At 40.5% G+C, this 23,878-nt stretch overlaps 1 protein-coding gene across 2 annotated transcripts in view; it reads left to right on the top strand.

Moving 5' to 3' along the window:
• LOC139627925 (E3 SUMO-protein ligase PIAS1-like) overlaps positions 1-23,878 on the top strand; it is a 54,562-nt gene that overhangs the window by 18,266 nt on the left and 12,418 nt on the right. For both annotated transcript variants that reach the window (XM_071489125.1, XM_071489126.1), the window contains exons 2-5: positions 6,893-7,388; positions 22,633-22,717; positions 22,810-22,948; positions 23,077-23,211. In XM_071489125.1, the coding sequence (XP_071345226.1) occupies positions 6,893-7,388; positions 22,633-22,717; positions 22,810-22,948; positions 23,077-23,211 (855 nt within the window). The remainder of the gene's footprint in view (positions 1-6,892; positions 7,389-22,632; positions 22,718-22,809; positions 22,949-23,076; positions 23,212-23,878) is intronic.

Genomic DNA, 23,878 nt, shown 5'->3' on the forward strand with positions numbered 1-23,878 from the left:
CAGGCCCAGTAAACCTGGTAGAGAAGATCAGATCTATGAAAGTAATTTGGTTAGGTGTAAAAATTATAAAACCTTTTTTTAAAAAAAAAAAAAAAAAAGTTCAGTTTCAGTTACATTACAAGATGGTCTGAGGCTTGTGTTTGACTAATCAGCAAAATTCAGCCCTGCAGACTCCACCTGGATAGTGCCCGGGGCACGAGGAGGAAGTACTACATCAGCAGGGAATTTTTGGGGGAGAAACTAAAAACTGCCAAAACTGGAACTTGACTCCCGCGGTTGGAAAGTCGATAACATTCCAGAGTCCCTCAAAAGTTTATCTGAAAAATTCCTGCATCAAAAAAGACTATTACTAAAGGTCAAAGTGGGCCTGAGTCTGAGATGGCAGGATAATAATTGTTTCTCTCTGTCGGCCTCTTTCTCTGCTTTAATTGAATTCATTGAAGTAAATTGAGCTTCATTTATTTCCAGAACTGTTAATTAGAAACAAATGCTAAATGTTTCATGTCAAGTTATAACCCATTAATAGACTCCTCCATTTTTGTGTGCAAGCCTGCAAATAATATATCCAGACTTGAGTACAGTCATGAGGCTGGTCTCCTTTCAAAGGTTTTGATTTTACAAACAGAAAATCTGAATGAGAGGCACAAACATGGAACAACATTTTTACTCACCTATTTATTTATTTGTTTATTCATTTTTAGTCTTGAACTTTGTAGTGTGATGATAAATGTGCATATTTAATAATTAAAATGATGTCAGGGCATCTGATAGGATGGGATTTCTTCCTCCATACAGCTAAATGACAACAGTCATTTAATGACAACAGTAAATCGTGAAATGACCTTTCTTTGCCCTATTTTGATAGTGGTTTCTGTCTTTCTTTTTTTCAGTTTTTTTTTTTTTTCTAAATGAATTTGGTGCAGTGGTTTCGGTCTGCAGCAGTTTCATCACTCTGGGTTTTTGTGGGTTTCATCTTTAGTGCCATATGTTGATAACATGTTGTTTCAGGGGCATTTCCATTCTGTGGACACTGTGAATCCTCATCCGTTCTCTGGGTCAAAAACTGTCGCATTTAAATATACTCCACGTGTACTGCAGAGTATATTTACCAGGCTGCTGAATTTACAGCTGAAGTCTCTTTCAGAAACCCACACTGGTCTGCATGCTGTGTGTGTTTGTGTGTAAAAACTCCACTAGCTATTCTCTTTGTGTTGGATCCTCTCTCCCTCTTTCACCCTCCTTCCTTTGTTGCCGCTTCCCTTTGCACCTACATGTCAAGTTGGTTCAGTGAAACAATACAATGGAGCAGATTCTCACACAGACATGCTTTGTTAAAAACCTGGTGTTTCGGTGCAGTCGGTCTGATGGTCTGATGCTAATTTTTGTGTTTCCGAATTATGCCAAAGTGTTATAACGTTAAAATCATCTTCACTGTGATGTCTTCAGGAGATCAGTAAGTACAATCTACCGCATTGGCAGTAATGTTGTGACACTATAATGTCAAAATGCCTCTTTGATATTACTTAAAAGCGTTTACTTGTTGTTTTTCAGTGGCTTTGATCAGTCTCGTGACTAAACCTTAAGTAATTCAGGCACAGATTAGTTGTTTTATTAGGCCACTGTTTCACTCTGAAGTGCAGGAGGATTTGCAGAAGCACACTGCATATTTAAGCCAAATTAATAAGCGCATTGGGGCTCGATCTATTATTATTTTAGTTATTGATAAATCCCTTGTTTTTGTTTTGTTTTGTTTTTTGATTAAATGATTAAGCGTCCAAAGTGACACCTTTTAAAGTGCTTGTTTTGTCCAACTGAAGTCCAAATATATTCAGTTAACGATATAAGACAGAGAAGAAGCTGAAGTCAGAGACTGTTTGGCAGTTCCTGCTTGAAAAATTACTAAAATGATCCATCGATTATCAAAATGGTTGGCGATTAATTTTATGGCAATCAAGTAACTGACTAATCTTTGCAGATCTAAAGCAAATATATATGATGCTTTAGATCTGCAAAGATTTTTTTATTTTTTATTTTTTTATTTTTTTTCTCTACAGCAGTTTTTAATTTCCTAGATTTTAGTTAGGGGTCCGACCATTTCTGACAATACGGCATTCACAGCCATGTCACACCGTGAGTGGACAGCAGTTCAGAGGTGAGAAATTAAGCTGAGTTTGACTTTTTTCATTTGTTGGGTGTCATACGGTTCACTGAAGCGAGCAAACAAATAGTTGTTTTTCTCCCATCAGTCTTTGACTTGTTTGTCGTCTTCCACTGCAGGAGCCTCCAACAGGTTTCGCGCTCTCTGTGTTCGAAGGACGGCGCCCTCCTTGAACTGGAGCAGTAAATCTGGTGGCAGTCAGTAAATTTTAGGGTGAAGTTGCGTCAAATAAATCACTCTGTAAACAAAGCTGGGAACACTAATTCATTCAGTGATTGTTGACCAGGAAGATGGAGGTGTATGGGCGGTGAGGAGACTGACTGACTGATGGAGGACAGAGGAGATGGTGAGAGCAGTGAGCTTCATCTGTCTCTCCTCCAACACCACCCGCTCCACTGTTTTCTCTCTTCTATTTGTTTTCCCTCTTTTTTTTTTTTTTTGTGAAGCCAGAGGAATGTTGCACATCCGCAGTATGGTGGAGGAGTGTGTGTGTGTGCGTGCTTTTTTGTGTGTGTCAGGTTTATGCAAGCCAGTGTTTGTGCTTGTGTGCATTTGTCTCTCTTTTGTGAGTGTTTGCTCTGCAGAGAGAGTAGGTGGGGGGCTTGGCTTGTGTGTTTGTGTTAAGGTGTATGCGCGCGTGTGTGTGTGTGTGTGTGTGTGTGAGTGAGTGAGTGTGTGAGAGAGATGGTGGGCAGCCGGTGTCATCAGTTTTTCACACCCCCCCTCTTTCCTTCTACATGCATATTTCATGGAACTGGTCATTTATGTCGCCAGCAGGCGACACCAATACACTACACTCTGTGTGTGTGTGTGTGTGTGTGTGTTACTGTGTGCTGTCCAAGTCTAGGGATACTAAATAGAAAAATATTGAATTTTCTAAATTATTATTCCGTTAAAAAAACCATCTCTTACTGTTAAAAAAAATCCATAGACACACAGCTGCTGCCTGCGCGCTGCGTGATTGAGCTTGATTGTCCTGCTGTAGGAGCCGTCTGTGTTTGACTGATGTGTTTTTATAACTGCATTGTAGTTCAGACTGAAGGCATCAGAATGACATTCACATATGGGTGTCCACCTTCTTCCTGAATCTCCCTTTATCATATGTCTGCAGTGACAGAGGACAAGGGCAGACAATATCGTCTGGATTTTACACACTTCTTAATACCTATGTGTACTTGTGTTGCTAATGTGTTTACACAGTCACATTGTGGGGACTCGACTTCCCCCTGGGCACAAGGAGGTTTAAGGTTAGGGTAAGTTAAGGTTTGGGGAAGTCCAAGCTCAATCAGTGCATATGAAAGCATGCAGCCCCTCTTATTCATTGGATTAGGGGAGGTGTGCTGATGCCGCTGGGGGGATATCACAGTGGGGTCATCTGAAATGACGTAGCATTGTGGAGCAAAAAAAGCTGAATCTGGTTCAGCTTTTTCTTCATTGCAACATAACATCATCCCACAAGGCGCTGCGTTGGCCAGTCAGATACATGCAAGTGTACGTCACTCGTGAACGCTGTATTTCTACTTCTCACCTCAAGATTGTCACAACAGTTGTTTTTCCAGAGTTGTGAAATCCTGTCTGTGTGCATTACAAACCACTGTGCTGTGTTTTGGCGTCTAACAAGATTTTAAACACATAAATCTGTTCCACAGGATCATATTTCATTGTCTCACCCCCTTGGTAGGTGAATGAACAAACATCCCCGCCAACCACAGCCACGTGCATTGTTTTAACACAGGGAAAATATCTGTGTGAGTATAGTGTAAGTCTCCAGAAAATGTAAGCCAATGTAATGTCCCCTGAAGTGATGAAACACAACTCTGTGTGTGTGTCTGCATGGCTATGCGCATGTGGCAGCTGTACACAAGTTGCAGTGTTTGGTCTGTAAACAGCAGCCTCTGCTCTGTCACACTGGGCAGCGTGAAGCTTGGTTGGGGCCCAGATTGTCTAAAATAGTCCCTTCCATGCAGGAGCAGGAACTGAAGAAGCTCATAAACTGGGCCGTCACATACGCTTGTGTGTACAGCTGCAGCAATTAGATGTTTAATCGACTGATGGATCGAACTATTTTGATAATGGAATAATCGCTGTGTCAATTGTTACGCAGGTCCAGCCTCAGACCCGGGAGGGTTTCATGCCTTTTCCTCGTCAAACACGTCAGTAAACTGAACGTCTTTGGTGTTGGACAGAATAAGACATTTGAAGATGTCACCTTGATGTCTGCAATATTCTAATATATTTTTGGCTTCTTTTTTTTGTTGATATTTTATTGACAAAACAGTTAATAGATTAATTAAGAAGGTATCTGAGGACTAATCACCTCTGAAAATAATTTAGTTTTAAGATATTTTTGTTTTCATCTGATCATGTCTGTTTCTCCTGTCATTTCACTATTTGATTTATGTGAAAGAATGAATACATACCTCTCCTTTATTGTTTAATGATTTTGCAACATATTACAGAACAAAACCATGGTTTGTTTTGCCCAGCATTTCACCATGAAATGGTTTGGATGACTTCAGATGGTTCAACTCTTGAGTAACCCAAGAAGAATGTGCCTCATTACAGGAAACAAAATCAAGGCTTAAAGGTTTGATCCTTTGAATGGACACTGCACCTGACATATTCTGGACATGGCAGTAATAACTATCATGTGTATACAATTGATTAGCTATAACTAACAGTCCTGTGTGCTTTGTCATTTAAGGGGCATGTGTTTGTGTACAGCTTTGATTTTATTTTATTTTTTAAATCCCTGCTCTGTCATTAGAGGAGATGAAGGCAGGGGGTTTGTACAAGAAAGACAAAGCTGGTTCGAACGTGCATATACAGTATGTGTCCATGTCTATGGCTTGTGTAATGCAGTTAAGACCGTCTGTGTGTAAGGCCTGTCTCATAGCTACGATTTCCCACATACTGTCCACATGGTTAATACATACTAGTGATGGATGCTAGTTAACAAGCTGAGGTTTCATTTGAACTCTGTTTTCTTTTACCAACCTCAACCTTGAGGTGTGTGTGTGTGTGTGTGTGCGTGTGTGTGAGTGAGTCACAAATAATGAATTAAACTAACAGTACTTTATGTTTTCGTTGCTATGAAGCCTTGGACACACAAAGACAAACGACTGTAGATATCTGATTGTTAGTAATAAAAATGCTTCTGATTTGAATCTAAGGAATTACATTGTCACCTGTTTTAATTCAAGAAGTTGTGCTTTCTTTGGCTTCACCATGAATGATGAATAAATTGTGGTGAAATCTGAGAAAAAAATAATGTCTGAAAGCACTTTTTTCCTGATCTCAGGTTGTTCCTTTTCAGACCATCTTGGGTTTTTAAATCAGTGGTTTTTGAGGTTTTGATTCTATTTAAAACTTCAAGCGCTTAAATTCACAGTCATCTGGAGCAAACAATGAAAGGCCTTGTTCATTGGCACTCTTTGCATTAATTAACAAGTTTAGTTTTATTACTTTTAGTAATCAAAAACAGTAAACTGTGAGTGCAGTTTGTTTTTCTGTCTAAATCTAAAATTGTTTCTGTTTTCTTTTCTTTGTTCCCAAGTTACAGTCGCCGAGGGTATAACTTCCTTTTTATTTTTGTTACATTTTCCATATACATGTGGGCAATTGGTCTGGTTAGATGAAGAGCTGCTAGCGCTTGCTGTAGTTTTGGCCAACCTCAAGCTGAACCTGAAGTCAGTGTTTTTTCCCATGCTTTTGCTGCAGCTACTCCATCCCACTGCCTCCTTGGAGGTACCGCCTCGGCCTCATGTTGAGCCTTGTGTTGAGCCAGGGAAAATCCTTTGTTGGTTAAAGTTTTTTTTCTCATTCCAACACTGATGAAATCTTATTGCATGGAGTGTACTGCTTCCCAGTGTCAGTGGTGTCTGTAGTATTAGGACAGCTGCTGATCCATCTGACAGATTAGAAAATTAAGCTGTTCTTGTACTGAGTCTTTTATCATATGCACTGTAGTGCAGTGAAATGGTTTTCAGCCTGGAGGAAAACTACTGTGTGTGTGTGTGTGTGTGTGTGTGTGTGTGTGTGTGTGTGTGTGTGTGTGTGTGTGTGTGTGTGTGTGTGTGTGTGTGTGTGTGTGTGTGTGGTTTTGTATTAACATCTGTGAGGCAAACTGCACGCTGTGCTGAGCTAAGGTATCTTAATTTACAGAGAGACTCAGCTCTCTCTTTGGCTTTGTTTAGAGGCAACACACCAGCATCAAGCCTAATAAAGATCCAGAATATTGATACAAATATAAATTTCAATCCATCCATTCATTTGTGTTCATACCTGGTCAGGTTAACAGTGGCAGGAGGACTTGCAGAGCAGCCACATATCGTCTTCCTCACTCACTTCCCCCTGTTTCCCCCTGATACGAACCAAGAGTACCACTGCATTCACGCAAAATAGTCGATGGTTTCTGGCCTCTCATAAATCTGCAGCTCTCCCAGTGTGTTGTGTTGAGCACATAATTTACAATGTCTTTGGCCACTGTTCTACGCACAAGGAAGTTTTTAATTTCCTGTTGTTCAGTTTTTTTTCAGAATAGCTTTGTTTTCAGTCTTTCTAAACACTATATGTTTTGTCAAAACTGTTTTAATTCAACAATGTTTTCAAAGTGGTACAGACTGATCGGCATTGTGGTCCTGTTACCGGTCCCAGGTCATGAAAAACTGGTATTGACGTTGCATCCCAAGAGTTCATTTCTAATCCTCTTTCTCATCCCCTCTCCCGTCACAGCAAATGGTGATGAGCCTGCGGGTGTCGGAGCTGCAGGTGCTGCTGGGCTACGCTGGGCGCAACAAGCACGGACGCAAACATGAGCTGCTGACCAAGGCGCTGCATCTGCTGAAAGCCGGCTGTAGCCCCGCCGTGCACATGAAGATCAAAGAGCTCTACCGACGACGCTTTCCTGCCAAAATGGTATCCCACTCAGAGCTGGCCCTGCCTGGACCGCACCACCCAGCCACAGCCGGAGTGGTTGGAGGAGGGGGCGCCGCACTGCCCGCCGGTCTGACACAGCTGGCGTATGAGGGTCATGCCGGTCACGGTGGAGCCCCATCGCCTGCTGCCTTACTGCCCCTCTCACTGCTCGGCCCTGGGAAGCATGAGCTGACCGGGCTGACGCACCACCTGCCCACCTCAGCCACGCTGCATCCGGTCCATCCAGATGTGAAGCTCCAGAGGCTCCCCTTCTATGACATGCTGGACGAGCTCATCAAGCCCACCAGTCTAGGTGAGGAAACATGTGAGTGTGGTTTTTGTATGAGATGTGATGTTGGATTTAAGGGCAGTGACGATATATGGATATGTTAAATCACTGTACATCATCACGCAAGTAAAAAAAATAAATTTAAAGCAGCTTTAATCAAGATTGTACGAACAGCAATGTGTCAAATGATGATATAAAATCAGAAAGGGTCGCTGCTGGTGATGAACTTACTGACAGGAGTTTAACTGTCCAGCCCACAACTTTACTCTTTTGGTTCACTCTCATAGTGCCATTTTCAGCATTTTAGGGAAAAAGGTGCAACAGCTGTTGAACACTACTTGATCAGCACCAAACAGAAGTCAGAGACAATTGCATCTAGCTGGTGAACAAGGCTAAAGGGTAAAGGGGAACATATTTCATTCAGGTGTTGTGGAGACCAAAAGCAAAACTAAAAGAGAGTGAATATTGGATTTAGTTAACTTGGTGGCCAGAAAGGCAACATCAGATTGATTTTCTAGCTCTTAAGTCTGCTGGATTTATAAATAACTCGCTGTTTGTTAACAAGTTTGCCAAATCAGCTTAAAAGGTTATAAAAATGTAAACGTAATGGTCACAACTTGTGTCTGCTGCCCCTAAGTGGCCAAAATATTACAGGTCTGAGCCCTGAATGTTTTATCTGTCAGATTACATAAAACCCAGAATCTCTTGGTTAGTAATCATTAATTCATTGATAAGTAATAATTCAGTCAAACATGGTTTCAGTATTTGACAGAATGGTAGAGCTTTTCAGAGTGACACATGTTCTCTCTAATGGATCATGTTACATCAGTTTCAACACTTTAATTCATACCATATCAATTCAAGCTTATCAGCTGTATAGTTTTGAATCAGGACCTTCAGTATTTGGATAAGATTGGCTGAATTTAATGCAAATGTAAGTATCAGCTTTGGCCACATAACTGCAACATCCATTCAATTCTCTCTCTCTCTCTTCCCTCTCTCTCTCTTTCCATATGTTGCCTTTCTATATTTTCTCAAACCATAAATACATGTGAAGATTCCAAAAAAATAATGTGCAAGGTTGTGGATATTTATATCAGTACATTATTCCCATATTAATCATGGCAGCAGTCACGGAAAACATTGACATTTGTGTTTCCTCTGTTATGTAAAAAGGCTTCCTGCCAGTCTTAGTGTTGTGCTGCATGCTAATGCGTTGACAGGGCACAGAGAAGTTAATGCAGAAATATCATTTTCACATTTCTCTCTAGAGTTCAGAGTCGGCAGGGGCCACAGTTGGTTCCCAGGAGGCGTTAGTGAAAATATTAATCAGGTGCCTTATCCATCATTCATCCAAAAAACTAAAAGCTGGAGAATTTGTCCTCTCAGATTCCCTGTACTACTTCAAAGACTTCACCAAAGAGATGGTTCTTGCTCAGGTGTTTATCTCCATTGATGATCCAGAAAGACTGCAGGATAGTCACAAGCTTGGATTATACCATTATACTATGTTTTCTCAAAGAAAAACCTGGAGTCAATCAAAAGCTGGGGGCGACCCTCAAATGCAGGCAAACAGTTCGTTGTTGTGGATAACTCATCCGAAGTATTTGATTCAGTCATTCTGATCGACTTTTCTTTGATCCCTAATTCTGTCCGACTGTTATTATGGTCTGCCTGCAAATGTTTCACAGTAAAAGTCCTGTTAAGAAATGAAGAGGTTTCTGTCCAGTGAAACACTAGAGGGCTTTTAATTTGAACTGGCCACAGGATGTGTTGTTTGTGTTAACAGCTAAATGCAGGAACTTTTACAGGGCAAATGGGAGTGGACTGAAACAAGGCTTCTTACCAAAATATGAACAATTATTTATATCAAACAGGGAATTGGAAATAAAGACCTGTCAGTAATAACCCTGCCTCAAATAAAGACCTGTTACCTTCTGTATTTGAGGTAAACAATGGCTCCAGTCACCATTTGAGGAAATATGGTACATAAAGTGTTTTGTTTTGACCTTGTTACTGGATAAGCTTTCATTATGTTTATGTTATATTTATAACTCTATATGGACTGCTATGCTTGAATTGTTTTGGGTGGGTTGAGCAATGCTGCCATATGAAGAATTGTCATTATATTTTTCATTGTATGTATATATTTCTGCCTATGGAAACAAAATCCATCGTGGAACCACTGAATATAAATGAATCACTGCACGTAGGCCATCAACAACATATGTTGACCATATTGTTATGATGCCTCCGCGCTGGCGACAGCCGTGGCCAGAGGCTTTATGTTTTCCAGTTGTCTCTCAGTCTGTCTGTAGGTACATATGTCCGTATGGCACATGAACTCATATCTCAGGCACGCCTGGGACAAATGTCTTCAAATTTGGCACGAAAGTCCAATTGGACTCAAGGGTGAACTGATTAGAATTTGGTGGTCAAAGGTCAAGGTCATTGTGACCTCACAAAACACATCATCGTCAAGAATTTCTACACTAATTATAACAAATTACCTCTCAAACTATCACATAGATTATATGAGACATGGATATAAACTGCAACCTGGAAACAGGGGGGCAGTAATTCTACTATTTATCTGTAAAGGCTTGTGTCTCCTAGGATACTACATTAAGTGAGCAATCAGAGGCCAGACATTTATGATGTTTGAAGGTAACACTTCTCTCAAGCACAGTGGTTGAGCCTCCTCTGCAGCACACCTGAGAAAACATTTGCCTCCTGGCAGAGCTTTGTTCCCATGTTGGTGAAACATGGCTGTAGTGAATCCAGAAACAGAGAAGATCCTTAAGATCTTCGTACATTTCAAGTTATATCTTTTTAATTGGGCTCATACAAAAAAAAACTGATTTCACATAAATAACTTAATTATGCTGACAGATAACAACTGTAAGAAGAATTTAAAGAACTGGAAAACTTAGTTTAAGATCAATCAGTTTCAAATATATTTTCTCTATATCACTAAATCATTATGATTAAGCCTGCAACAATCAAAGAATAATAAAGAAAACGTCCTTCCCGGTAATATTTATTAAGACCTGATGAGTCAAAACTCTGCTAATCCTCATCATCAGGATTGTGTGGGTGATCAGATTTCGTTGTCAGTGGCTCCGTAAACACACAACCTGCCATCAGTCATTTGGGTTTGATTGAAATACTACAAAATCCTGGTTATTTTACAGATGTATGTGACATCACCCCTTTCCATCTGTTCCCCACCCACTTCAAACCTGCGAGCAGAATGCAGGAAAGAATTAAAATACACAAATCTTTCATGTAAGATAGTTTAAACTGTTCCAACTTGGGCTGAAAACAGTGAGTTCCCATCTGTAAGAAACTGACTTAATAATCCAAATATCCAGTATCTTCTCTTGACTAATTTCAAGAAGGCCCAGTGTTTAAATATGTCTTGTATGCAGTCTGCCCTTTGATCACTGCTTAAGAGACTTTTAATCTTGGCTATATCTTGATCAGATTTGTCATTATATTAACTGTGCATCCACCACCCAGCCTGCATTTAGTATGACAACACTCTTTGGGCTCTGGGATATATTGCAAATATATGGAAATGTCTAGATTTTCCTACATTAGCATTTTAATGGAGTAAGAGACCATCTCATGATTAATTTGCCTGCAGATGCATGTACAAACACAGTGCCTGCAGCTCTGTCATCACACCATCTTTCTCCTCTTCCCTCTCCCTTTCTCACTCTATCCATTTCCTGCACATTTCCCTTCCTCCTCTGGCTCCTCTCTCCCTCTCCGTCTTGTCTTCCGTCCTCGCTCTGTCTCCATTGCCATTGTCGATTAAAATTTGCATGCAAAGTGATGAAATCACACAGGCATACACCTGTGCCCGCAGAACACACATTCCCCTCATTTGAATCACACCATTCTCACACAAACTGATACACACACACACGTCTGCACATACAGCACTTTCAAAACACAAACGTACTTTCCAATAAATAATGCATGTTGATCGTATTGTTCTCAGAGAAGCAGAGAGAGTAAAAGGATGAGTAAGAGGGGCTAAAACCCAGAGGAGGATGGTGCACATCATTAGACCAAACTGAATTCGCTTCAAAAAGTGAAACTCAGCTGCAGCTTGGAGGTGATGACCCTCTTTATCCCAGTAATAATGCAGGGCACTAATGAAACCACTTGATTAACTGTGGTTCTTCATTCGTGTGCAGACTGGAAGATTTCTGCCGTTGCTTTGAGGCAGCCGTGGTCTCCTCACTCCCTTACCCCACTCTTTCACAGACTCTGTCCCCTCTCTCCTTGTTTACTTCTCTCTGATCTTCTGATTGTTGCTCTCTCTCTCTCTCCCTCTCTCTCTCTCTCTCCCTCTCCATTGTTGTTGCTTCTCCTGTTGCCTCGCCTCCTGTTTCTCTCTCCCTCACTCTCATTTTTTTTCTGACTCCCTTCCCCCACTCTCTTGGTTTGCTGTTCTTTTTTCTGTAGAAAGCTGATTTGCTGGCTATGTCTGTGCTTAACCAGGATTCTAAAAGGGTTTTACAAGAGCATATATGCATGACAGACAGTGCAGTGAAAGGGAAGATTATCACTTGTTTGTTGCGTCCTTGCATCTAAAATTGGAATAGATAAGTTTTCATCCACAGCTGAACTGGAGGTTATTTGTAAAAAAAAAAATCAGATCCATGTGAAATTTAAAATCAAATTTTGTTTTGTTTGTTTACACAAACAAAAGCAAAAAAAATAAAAAATAGGAAATGACTGCCAACAAAACAGGACAGCAGATACAGCACAACATCGGATAAGGGTTGGTTTAGGCCGCTTGTTATAAAGAGCAGCAAGATGCAATAATTGTTTAAATATGGAGCTAAAAAATCATAACTTTCATAGTTTGTTCACACTTGTTTGTGCACATCCAGTGACAGAAATAGCTGTGTAAAGAATGCACAAACAAAACCTATCTGACATCTAAAAGTAGCATCACATAAAATTGTATGCCACCTCCACCATGAGTTCTGCACAATTTCAGTCCCTCAGTACGAGTCTTCTATAAACTCATCTCTCAAACTGAAACACAGAGATTTTTATACAGTTCTGACCTCTTGTTTCTTCAACATGCATATTCCTCTCGCATTAGCTTTCCTCCATTTCAAACAACTTTTGGATGCTTTCATTCAAAAAGCTTTGGATGCTTTTTACTGCCGTCTGGTCGCAGATACAGGGCTTTAAAATGGAGAAGAGCTTGTTTTGGCAGAAGTTTTGTCCCTTCTGCCATAGCAGCCCTAAACAAACTGCATCATTGACACTGCTGTGCAGATCCAGATTTGTGTGTGCGTGTGTGTGCAATTGTTTGCGTGCGTGCATGTCTATAAACGTACATGGTTGGGACAGGGTGTCCATGTCGTGTGGATATTTGTATGTTTCTGTGTGGGATGTGCACATTCTGTGAAAACAAATCTCCCCTGGGACAATGAGGGGGTTTATCTATCTTATCTATCTGTTTCAGGCAGTCAGTCATTTCTCTTCACTATTTTAAAACTCAGCAAGTCCCTACACTTTTGAGCCTATACCTGAATGAGCCGTGTAGTAGTTTTGTCTGTAATTCTCTTGGCTTTTCAAGTATAAAAATTGGACTTGATTTGTTTTATATGCAATTTCCAACTCTATACAGGAAGTGATATGGAAGTATACTGTAAACGAACAATTTAAGTAGTATAATGTAGCCTGATTTGAGAAAGCTTTAGATGCACAGTAAGATGAAAACTGTGTTCTCCGTCACTGCGGGCCCAGTCCTGTCACTGTGACATCAGTCCAAATGCTGAAAGCTCTTCAACCTGCAGCTGATTGTATCACAAATGAACTTAAAATATAACAGCTTTGGTTCATTTATGCGTTAGAGGAGCTGGAAAGAAATGTGGTTATGAGGAATGAGGAATTATGTTCCGTTTAAATGTGTTCTTTGATTTCCTGCCTTAACCTGATTGTGCATTGTGTGCATGGAAATGTAGTTATTATCACTCACACGACAACCCTCCCCCCTCTCCTCTCGCTCTCCCCCTCCATCCCTGTCATTATCCCACCCTTCCCCTCCCTCCTTATGCCGTCTTCTGAGTCTTATCAGTCAGTGGGATAAAGCATAGTTGGGCCACAGTTTAGCCCTCCTGGTATAAAGTGGTCAACAGTCTGGCTACTCCTTTATTACCACAGCAACCTCACTGGTTGAACTCCAGTCTCATCTCCATCATTATTCATCCTCCATAGAGAACTATGCCTCTCCACTCGTTATTGGATATTACTGTGGTGCACATGCATTATACATGATTTAATCACCATATCTCTGGAAAAAGATGCAAGCCCATTTTGCGTTTGATGAGCGTTCTGTGCATAATAGCTTGTTACACTGGAAAATTGCTGTGATATTCATACAATGAAAGAAAATAATATGGTAAAAAAATGTTGGTTTAAGGGCTTGGAACATCGCTTCCTTGGAAGATGAGTCACTTGATGATTTCATTTTTATATAATGAATCTTTTAGAAAACTAGATGTCAGGGTTTCATTGTTGAATGTTTTTCTGCTCATTTAGACAGTAGGTCACAGTCACATCTGCACTCAGTATTCAAAGGCCCAGAAAATGAAAACTAAAAAATATCTTCATCTTCAGCAATGTACACACTTTACTGTGGTGCCAGCACATGAATCATGTCAGGATGGTGCCATCTGCCTGCTGCTGTAGTTACACTGAACATAATGACTTATTAACTATTCATAACGGATACAAATAGTATTATTAAACATGTTTCCTAATAGTCTACAACCCAAAAATATTCAGTTTACTACATGGAGCATCCCTTCATAATCTTCATATGTAACCCGCAGTAACATAATTTAAAGCACTACCACAGAGATTATTTGTTCTGTTTTTGTAGCCATCTGTTTTATATTTTGAGGTATTTTGTCAATAAATGGTGTGCATAGTGTATGAGACAGATCTGCTCTGTGTTTAGATTCATATAAAGATACATTTATATGAAATATGGGAAATGTAATTTACATCGTTGTTGTTTCTGAACTCGCACACACTTGCTTACATATGTTTATCACCACCATGTGCAGACTCATTTACAATGCCGCATTCCACAAAACCTGTAGGCCTGTCAGAGAAAATGATTACACAACCACTGTATGTTCCAGCAGTCACACCAACATTCATCCAGTAACACACAGCACACAGTTTACAAAGCACTGGTCCCATCACGTAGCACCAGCTTAAATCCTGAACGTCCTGTCACTCGCGCTACAGTTTCAGTATACTGTATATCAAATCTATATGTTGAATCTCACAAAAAAAGAGTTTGGAACGTTTCCATTTTTCCATCGCAAACAATCTTCATGTACAGCGTGGCACTCATCAAGCCTGTGAACTGTGGAGGGTGGTGCCATAAAGTGTTACGTCATGGCTGTGGCCTTGATGTACCTTAGGTTTTTCTGTTTCTTTTTTTTTTTTTAGTGCTTGTCTTTATCTTGATAAATGTTGGTGGACTACACCAGGGGAAATCATGGAAATAATTCCAGGACTTAATCACTCTGTCCCTGACATAGTCTGATATATTGTATTTTAGGGAATATTAATGTTTTCAATAAACAGGTGAATAGACTCAGGTCTATATTTGAAATATAGGTTTTCATAAGAGTCAGGTCTTTGTTTCTAATTAAATATACTTTATTATATGTTTCCTGATCTGCTTCAGATTGGTCGGTGCCAGTGTTTTAGTGGTTCAGAAGCAGCAAGTCCTTTACTTCCCGTCGAGGATTTTATTGTGAAATATTTGCAGGAAGTAAGATAAAGTACAATCAATCTTGAATTAATGAACCAGTCTATAGGTGAGATTTTACTGTGAACTTAAATAAAAATATCTAATCAAGCTTGTCATCCCTCCCCCAGCTAAGAGTAATAGTAAACCTCAGACTAATCACTGACAAATACGTCATCTATAAGCTCTGGGTTCAAGTCCTCACGATGGCAGTTAAGTAGCCTGCTCGAGTGTCCTTGAGCAACGACGCTTAATCAGTGTAAATCAGCTGTTCTGTACATCTTGCTTTGTCCTTGTCCTCAGTGAATCAGTGAAGATAGTATATCACATACATTATCAGCTCTACACAGCCGGTTATGGCGGTGATGTTCCTAAACATCTACAGTGCAGCAACCCAGAAAGCACCTCAATCACTCAACATCAGAACACAGCCTGACATTTACCAGCACGTACTCTGACCCCTGCGTGCTCCCGAGCGAAATCTTTTTTCTCACTGTAAACATCTCAGCCTTCTCACAACAAATGAACATCAACAAAGGAGCCCTGGCTGCGCTGCTCTGTAAACATGCTGCACAAAATGGCTTCCATCTCTCAGAGCCTGTTAAACCAGCATTATTTTCTTCGAAGCCCGAGTTGATGCATCATCATCATCATCATCATCATAATCATCATCCCCCACCAGCTGCCTGATTAGACAAACCCAAATCCTGAGTGTAGCTCTCAACATTTGTTGCTCTTTTAGCCGACCTCAGACAGAAGCAACACTGTTCTTTCCACCGTTGTCAGACATTCAGCGTTGCTCTTCGCGTGTTTCATGATATACTCACTTAGGCGTGGCGTACATAGCATGAAGGCAGCTCGAGAGACATGTTGAAATAGCTACCGCAGTATATACATTGACAGGGATAGCAGGGCCGGCTGCCAGAACGAGAAAACGTGATGCCAGCCTTAGCAGTCGCGTAAGCACATTGGAATGCCTTAATGAGGCCTATAATATACAATATATAACTGCACAACACCCTTATGCAGATAATAAAGGGTAATCGCTGCAGTTTGTGGGGAGAGGAAGTAACGCTTCTGGAAAGTTTTCAGTTGTCAGTGTGGGTGTAACATCCAGATCTGACCTTTTGTCACGGATCCTTCCAGCTCTGTACTTTTGAATTTGAGTGACGCTGAAAGGATTTTTGTCTTTGTTCGGCCTGTGAATGTTGCGCATGTATGTGTGGCTGTCATTGTGTGTGTGTGTGTGTGTGTGTGTGTGTGTGTGTGTGTGTGTGTGTGTGTGTCTGCGGTGTACCAAACAGAGAAAAAGTAGCAACACCACTAACAAGTTAATAAACTCCAGCTGGGCTTTGTTGTGCTGGAGACAGGCTATAGAGCTGAGCACATTCTCTGTAGCTTAGCTCACACATCTTCTCTTCAAACCAGAGCTCAGCCCAGAATCAAGGGTTTTCTAGATTTTCATATTCTGAAAGGTCAAAATCAGCTTAGTAAGATTATTCATACTTTCCATACTAGCAGGAATTGATAGCGAGAAGCAAGCTTCTTGGTAGTTTGCCCCATATCTCCACTGTGAAGCACTGTAATGCAGCTGGGTTTCAGTGTAGCTGTAGGAGAAAATGTTGAAAAAGCTTACTGTAATGTAACGAGTGCCTTGAGACCAGATGTGACCAAACCGGCTCATAAATCTAGTTAATGTGCAAACATGAATGTGCAGGGTGCAAAGACTTGTATCATCTCTCAGATTAGTTTTTTCTGTGTGTGTAGAAAATGTATGTCACACATCAAAAAGAAGATGACAAGCGTTTTGTCGCCTTCCTCCCTTTGTGACCAGTGATAATAGTCTGTGCTTGCTTTCATTCATCACATGAGTATTACAGTTTTTCCCCACAGTGTGTGGAGATTGGCAAAGTTGTATAACTCGAAAATGTTTGAAGTGATAGTGGTTTTTGTGTTTAAAGGTGTCTTTGTCTAATTCACACTCAGTTTCCAGTTTAGAAGTTACTGAGGCTAATGCAGCCTAATACAACAGGCCTGTAATAAACCCCACATTAGTCAGTGATGTAATGTTCAGGCTTTATCGTAATATCTTTAGAAAGGTGTTTATTCAACTTTCATCATCTTAGATCCTGTTTCACTGATGGGCGTTTCTATTATTTTGCCCAACTCATTTATATGAATTTGGATAAAATAAATATCAGCAACACTACTCAGTATAACCAAATACAATTCAACAGCACTACTAACAGGGGCTGCAGCTAGCCATTATTTTAGTTATTGATTAACCTGATGATTATTTTCTCAGAGTGGGGTGGACAAAATAGCAGAAATACCTCTCAGTGTAGTTGTATACGTGCTACCTAAAAAAATGGTAAATGGCTGTATGTTCTGGGTTTTGCTTAGTTTATTTCCTCTTCACTGTAAACATCAGCCCTTAAGAGGAATCAGCCCATCTGTTCCTCTTCCCACCATCTGTCTATAATACAGTATAAAAAAATATACATGCAGCATAGCGGCCGGTACAGCAGGGCTCTCAAACACTCAAACCATGTCCCTCAAAGCACAGAGAGTCTGTAGGTTTTCATGCCATGCAGTCACTGCACCATGGCTCCTTCTCACTATGCACTCTGAGGTTGGTGATAACACACATTTAACAGAATTTCTAACAGTCAAGTACACAGTCCATCAAAACTGAAAAGAAGCGTGTCCTCATTTTCCAGCCCATTTTCTTCAAGACAGCTTGGAAAGCACTTTTTTTCCATTTTTCTCTATTTTACACCCTTGTGAAACATCACCTCAGCTGTCCTCCTCTCCCGTGATGGCTGCCCTGTAAACCAGACAGCAAGGTCTCATCAGCTGTGATGTTTAGTCAGAACAAGCTCTTGGTACTCCATGAAGCTTAGTTGGAGATTTGTACTGATAGACGCTCTTATTTCTTTGTTGTAATTAGGCTTGTGCCTCAAAATTAATGTCCCGATGATTTATTAATGTTCATTCTCTAATAAGCGCCACTAAGCAGAAATACGATTACATGCATTGGCAGAAATGTGCTTAAGAACAGTAATTACAATCCTTGTCACAGTGTCGTTAATTTTGTCTCTTCTTTCAGTCAAGTAGAGACTTCATTTATTGCAGTTATTCTGTATATTATGATATAAACTTTATGCTTTATAATGAGTTAAGTAAAAAGCAAAAATATTAAGATTTTTGATTTGTGCAGCACTTTTAAAATGTAAGCACGATCAGTGAGCGATGTGTGGCTTTTCACACCAGAACTGCATCTCTCTGCACCCGTCATCAAGCAATTCTTCTCCTCTGCTTTTTCTGGATCACACCTACAGCTGATCTTCATAACAACCTCATGAATTAATAACGTAGAGCTTTTTATGTGTTCATGGATCAGTGGGACGTTGCCTCTTTTGCAACACTGAAGTTAAAAGGACCATCACCATGTGTGATGATCAGTTGGGAGGGGCTTCTCTCCTGCCTGTGTGTCTGTGTGCGTCTGCTCCTCAGATTTATTTACTTACTAATCAAAGATGTCAGAACGGCATCCTGGACCGTTGCGGTCCATTTTAACCCTTGTGTTCTTTCACAAAATATAAATCGTGGAAACTCTTATAACCTGCACAACACTGATGAGCAAAAGATCAACAAACTTTACCTGAGACTCCAGACTGTCTGTCTGTCCCTGGTCTTCCTGCCTCTCTGTGCCCAGCTCTGTTCTCTCTGTCTCCTTCACCTAATGACACCATTATGTTCTATAAGCACTTCATTCCTGTCTTTTGAAGATTTCATCACATTGCCTTTTATGTAACCCGGGGCTCTCGTAATGCACTAATGTGTGTGGGATCATTAGCAGGCAGTGGACCAAACCACTGTGAGGCAGAGGGGGGACAAAATCATTAGAAACTTAAAAACAAATTATTTTACAATTATTTAACAATTTTATTTTACAGTGCTTTCAGTATAGTATTATATTAATTAAATTTACATAGTTAGGTTTACAATGATATACTGAGGGGGACACCCCTCAGGAAGGAGGGGGAAATGTCCCCCCTGTCCCTCCTGGGATTTCCACCTATGCCAGAGTACATATATATAAGTGCAAAACTCCAAAGTCACCATAATGTTGTCAATATTTGCTGACTAATTTACTATATCACGTTCCACGAAACCTGAGGGCTGTCGCAGTCATTCCTTCACCTCCGAAAATGATTCCACAGCCACTGTATCCAGCAATCACACCAGCATCCATCCAGTAACACACAGCACACAGTTCACAAAGCCTTGGTCCCATAATGCAGCCCCAGCTTAAATCCTGAACTCCCGCTCACTCGTAGTGAAGTTTTAATATATGACAAATTAAAGGAAAAACCTGAAACATTAGTGAAGAAACAGGATATAGGGCACTTCAACGCCAAGATGCATTGAAGCTGTTCTGGCAGCACGTGGTGACCTAAGACTTTGTTAAGACACTTTTCTGGTCTTTCCTTTACCTTGTCACCTGTCTGTGTGTTAAATCTCCATTAGAGTTTGGCAGAGTTTCCCCTCCCAAACAATTTTCTTCCAGAGAGTTTGTTGAAAACGCTAGTTTTTTACTTCCTATCTTCAGCTTCTTAATGTCATGGATTGAAGGCCTGTCTTTATCTTCGTACTGTTTCAGCACTAGAAGGATACCCTACAATGCTCTACTGACGCTGGAATCAGCAGCCAGTTAGCTTTGTTTAGCATAAATACAATGAAGCAGGAACCAACCAACTTCCCAAGAAATAGTCCCTCCTGTAAAATCACTACCTGTCATTTTTTACACTTTGGTTTTTGTGTGGATTAAACAAATGAGATCTAACATGTTGATAAATGAGCTTTAGAAAAGCTGGCACAAAGACTTTGTTACCTTTGGACAGAGCCAAGCTAGCTGTCTCCCCCTGTTTCCACTCCTCATGCTAACCATCTGCTGGCTGTAGCTTCATATTGAACTGACAAATTATGAGAGTGATCTCCTCATCTCATTACAAAAACCCCAAATGTAACTATTCATGTAAATTCTGTTTATCTTAGCTATAGAAGGACTTTGCCTCAATAAAATACTGTATAAATTCTCCAACATTATGATTTAGATCAAATCCTGTCTGGCCATGAATTGGTAGAAATGGGTATGAATCTGAGAATTTGACTCCAGGTTTCAGCACGTGACAGTTTTTGATACTCTAGACATCTGCTGAGGAAATGGTCTCATATCGAGTATCACAATGAGTCTCTTAAATCACTAGAGTTAATTTTCTTTATTTAGTTAAAGAAATGGGAGTTTCCATGTGCATTAAGGTCAAAGTAAGTTAGGGTGAGCGTGTATGTGCGTGCATGTGTTTCTGTGAGTGTGTAAGAGAGAGAGAGAGGAAGACATCAATCAAAGCTTGTTTCAGCCCCTCTCATATCTCGCCTAACCACACACATTGTAACACCAGTTACAAATTCACTGCCACAGAGAGAGAGAGAGAGAGAGCAAGCAAGGACAGTTATAGAGAGAGAGAGAGCAAGCAAGGACAGAGTGAGAGAGAGATAGAGCACTTTCTATTTATAGCCCATGCGCCCGGAGAGGAGGAAGACTGTTGTGCGAAAGCACACTCAATGCTCATGATTTTGTTCTGCAGTACACACGCTGCCACTCAAAAGATGCAGGGACAGAAACATGCCATAAACACATGCCATACAAATTATATACCATGTGGGTGGTGAGATGGGTCGTTACGGGGAAATTAATGGCTGTTTGAAAGGCTGATGAGAGGAGGAAAATGATTGGTCCAATAATCATCCACAGAACTGTAGAATTCTTCCCCCTCAACACCCTATATGGGAAGAAATTACCTCTATGTACTGGATCCAGCTGTGTGTGTGTGTGTGTGTGTGTGTGTTTATTTATCTGCACGATCATGCATGCACAGCTGCAGCTCACTGACAGCAACAATCACAATTCCTGACAGGTAATTCTTCCACTCATCTTCCCCACTCATTTCCACAGCCTTCAGCCTTCAGGCCAAAAGATTTCTACTCAGACACACCAATATGACAAAGGCTGTAAAATACTACATTGTTTTAACAGCGGTTATAGTCTGTAATGCTTATTCGCCAGTGTAAGAGCCACTCTTGTGGTGAAGGCTAAAAGCTTTTGCTCAGTGGAGAAGATTTTAGCTGGTTTCACCTTAGAAACAAAACCGTTTCCTGCAGAGAAGGACGTTGGTCATCTCTCCTGCTTCTCAGAGTCAGAATGAAAAACACTGTTTTATTGAACTGTTTGTTTGTCATATACATTGTTCCTGAAAACTAAGTCTATAATTAGTTGCAAGTTGGACAATAAAATGATGTGGTATGAATGAGTGTAGTATGGGCAAGTATGTTTGTGCATTGTAAATTTGTGCATTGTATGTTAAACTGCTTTGCCCCCGTCCTTTTGTCCTTCACAGATGAAGCAGTCGACATGCTTTGTTTTTTTCTGTAGCACTACACTGACTTTTACTCTTGAATGTAGATTTTTTTTTTCCTTTTATTTTAAAACACTATTAAATGAAAGATTATTACACTCTTTAACTTTGTTTTCATTAGACTTACTTACACAACAGAACATCGTCTTCTAACACAGATCTTTATGCTATGCTAAACTAAGGTAATCGCCTCCCACCTCGAGCGTCATACTGAACGCACGGACATGAGAGTGGTCTGGATCTTTTCAGTGGATAACAATATTTCCCAAAATGTTGAAGTATTCCTTTAAGTACAAATAAAAAAACAGTCAGATCTAAACCCTTAAAGCTTCTTGGTTTATGCTAACCTCTTGCTAACATATGCACACAAACATTCCTTGCCTTTGCAAACCTGCTGTCTCTTTAATTTTAGGCTGCGTTAGTAGCACCAGTTATTTCCAGCACCTGTGGGTTGGCCTATAAATAGAGCACACACACACACACACACACACACACACACACACACACACACATTTTCTTCTTCATCTTCACCTCTCTGTGGGGTCATGTGGTTTTGACGTCCAGGTGTTCTGTAGCTTTGAAAATCTTATGCACACAAGGTGTGAGAGCCACTCACTCATACACTGCTGTGCACACACCACCTCAGTCTGTGCATTGGTGCATTGAAACAGTGGTTTACTGTATATCATAATCTTTGCTCTTATTTGCAGAGGTCTGGGCTTCCTGATTTCAATGAGTGCAGGTCACTCTTTTTATAACTGGTCAACATTTGCCACTGTTGAACCAAACTTGTAATGTGAAATGTGGAAAGATGAGCATCATGCCTTCTTGTTTTTACATGTAATTTTCCCAGTTATTAAAATGCATCTCCTTCCCCCCTCTCTCTCTCTCTCTCTCTCTCTCTCTCTCTTTCTCTCTCTCTCTCTCTCTCTCTCTCTCTCTCTCTCTTCCTCTCTTCCTCTCTTCTCTGTCGCTCTCTCTGCAGCTTCAGACAACAGCCAGCGGTTTCAAGAGACGTGTTTTGCCTTTGCATTAACACCACAGCAAGTCCAGCAGATCAGCAGCTCAATGTAAGGCCCCTCTATCAATGGCTTATAAATAATTCATGAATGAACATGGTTTCTGCAGGTTAGTTGTAACAAACTTGTGTCTGTACCAAAAGGGACATCTCGGGGACCAAATGTGACTTCTCAGTTCAAGTTCAGTTACGGTTTTGCCTGTCAGAGACGAGCTGTCCTCAGGAAGACCATTTCCCACCCAATCTGTGTGTGAAAGTCAACGGGAAGCCATGTAACCTGCCGGTGAGGAGCGATGAATTAACCACATAATCAGCCAACAAAACATGCCGTCTTTTTTGTGACGCTGCGTGTGAAAGCTTTAAACCTTGATGAGGATTTGAATGCTTCCAATATTAATTTCTGTTATTCAGGGTTATCTTCCTCCAACCAAAAACGGTGTAGAGCCCAAGCGGCCCAGCCGACCCATCAACATTACGTCACTGGTCAGATTGTCCACTACTGTCCCCAATACCATTGTGGTGTCATGGACCGCTGAGATCGGGAGGGTAAGGAACAAAGAATCTTGCAACTTCTAAATAAATGACACTAGTTTTAATGCTTTTTAAATTGTTACTTTTGTTTTTTGGTTTTCCTGATGGTCAATAAGACAAAATACGCCATTTGTCTACTTTCATCAGTGTAGTGACATCAGTTGCACATATTTTTTACATTTTATATTTTTTAATCTTATACAATCCAATCAAATTAAATTACACTAATTTTAATACTAATTACACAAGTATATCAAGTATATCAATTAATCAAGCTGCACATTTCTGTCTGCACGTACAGTTCTTGTCTTTGTATGATGTGTGTGTAATTTTAAAATGAACTCATGGAAGTTGTTAAGTTCATGAAAATCCCAATTTATGCAACAGGTTCAGATCTGATTGATTAGCATCTGTGCATGAAGAATCTTCACCTTCTTCTCGAGTCATTGTGTTCACATGGACGACAGACACACAAAATAAATAAAATAAATAATGTTCTCCAAACGTGTGACAGAACAGAAACAGTCTCTCAGAATGGATGCACAGTCGACTTAAAGCACTGACTGCCTACAGTTCTTGTGTGATTAAATACTTATGTGTGCGACACATGCCTGTGTGTGGGAAGCAGTTGGACACCTAGGAAGTGGAATTTCTGGCCACCGCTGTGTTCAGTTCTTACAGC

The sequence above is a fragment of the Trachinotus anak genome, unplaced genomic scaffold (assembly GCF_046630095.1).
Source record: "Trachinotus anak isolate AG129_WGS33_773 ecotype Australia unplaced genomic scaffold, CSIRO_AGI_Tana_v1 ptg000011l, whole genome shotgun sequence".
In the NCBI taxonomy this organism is placed as follows: domain Eukaryota; kingdom Metazoa; phylum Chordata; class Actinopteri; order Carangiformes; family Carangidae; genus Trachinotus; species Trachinotus anak.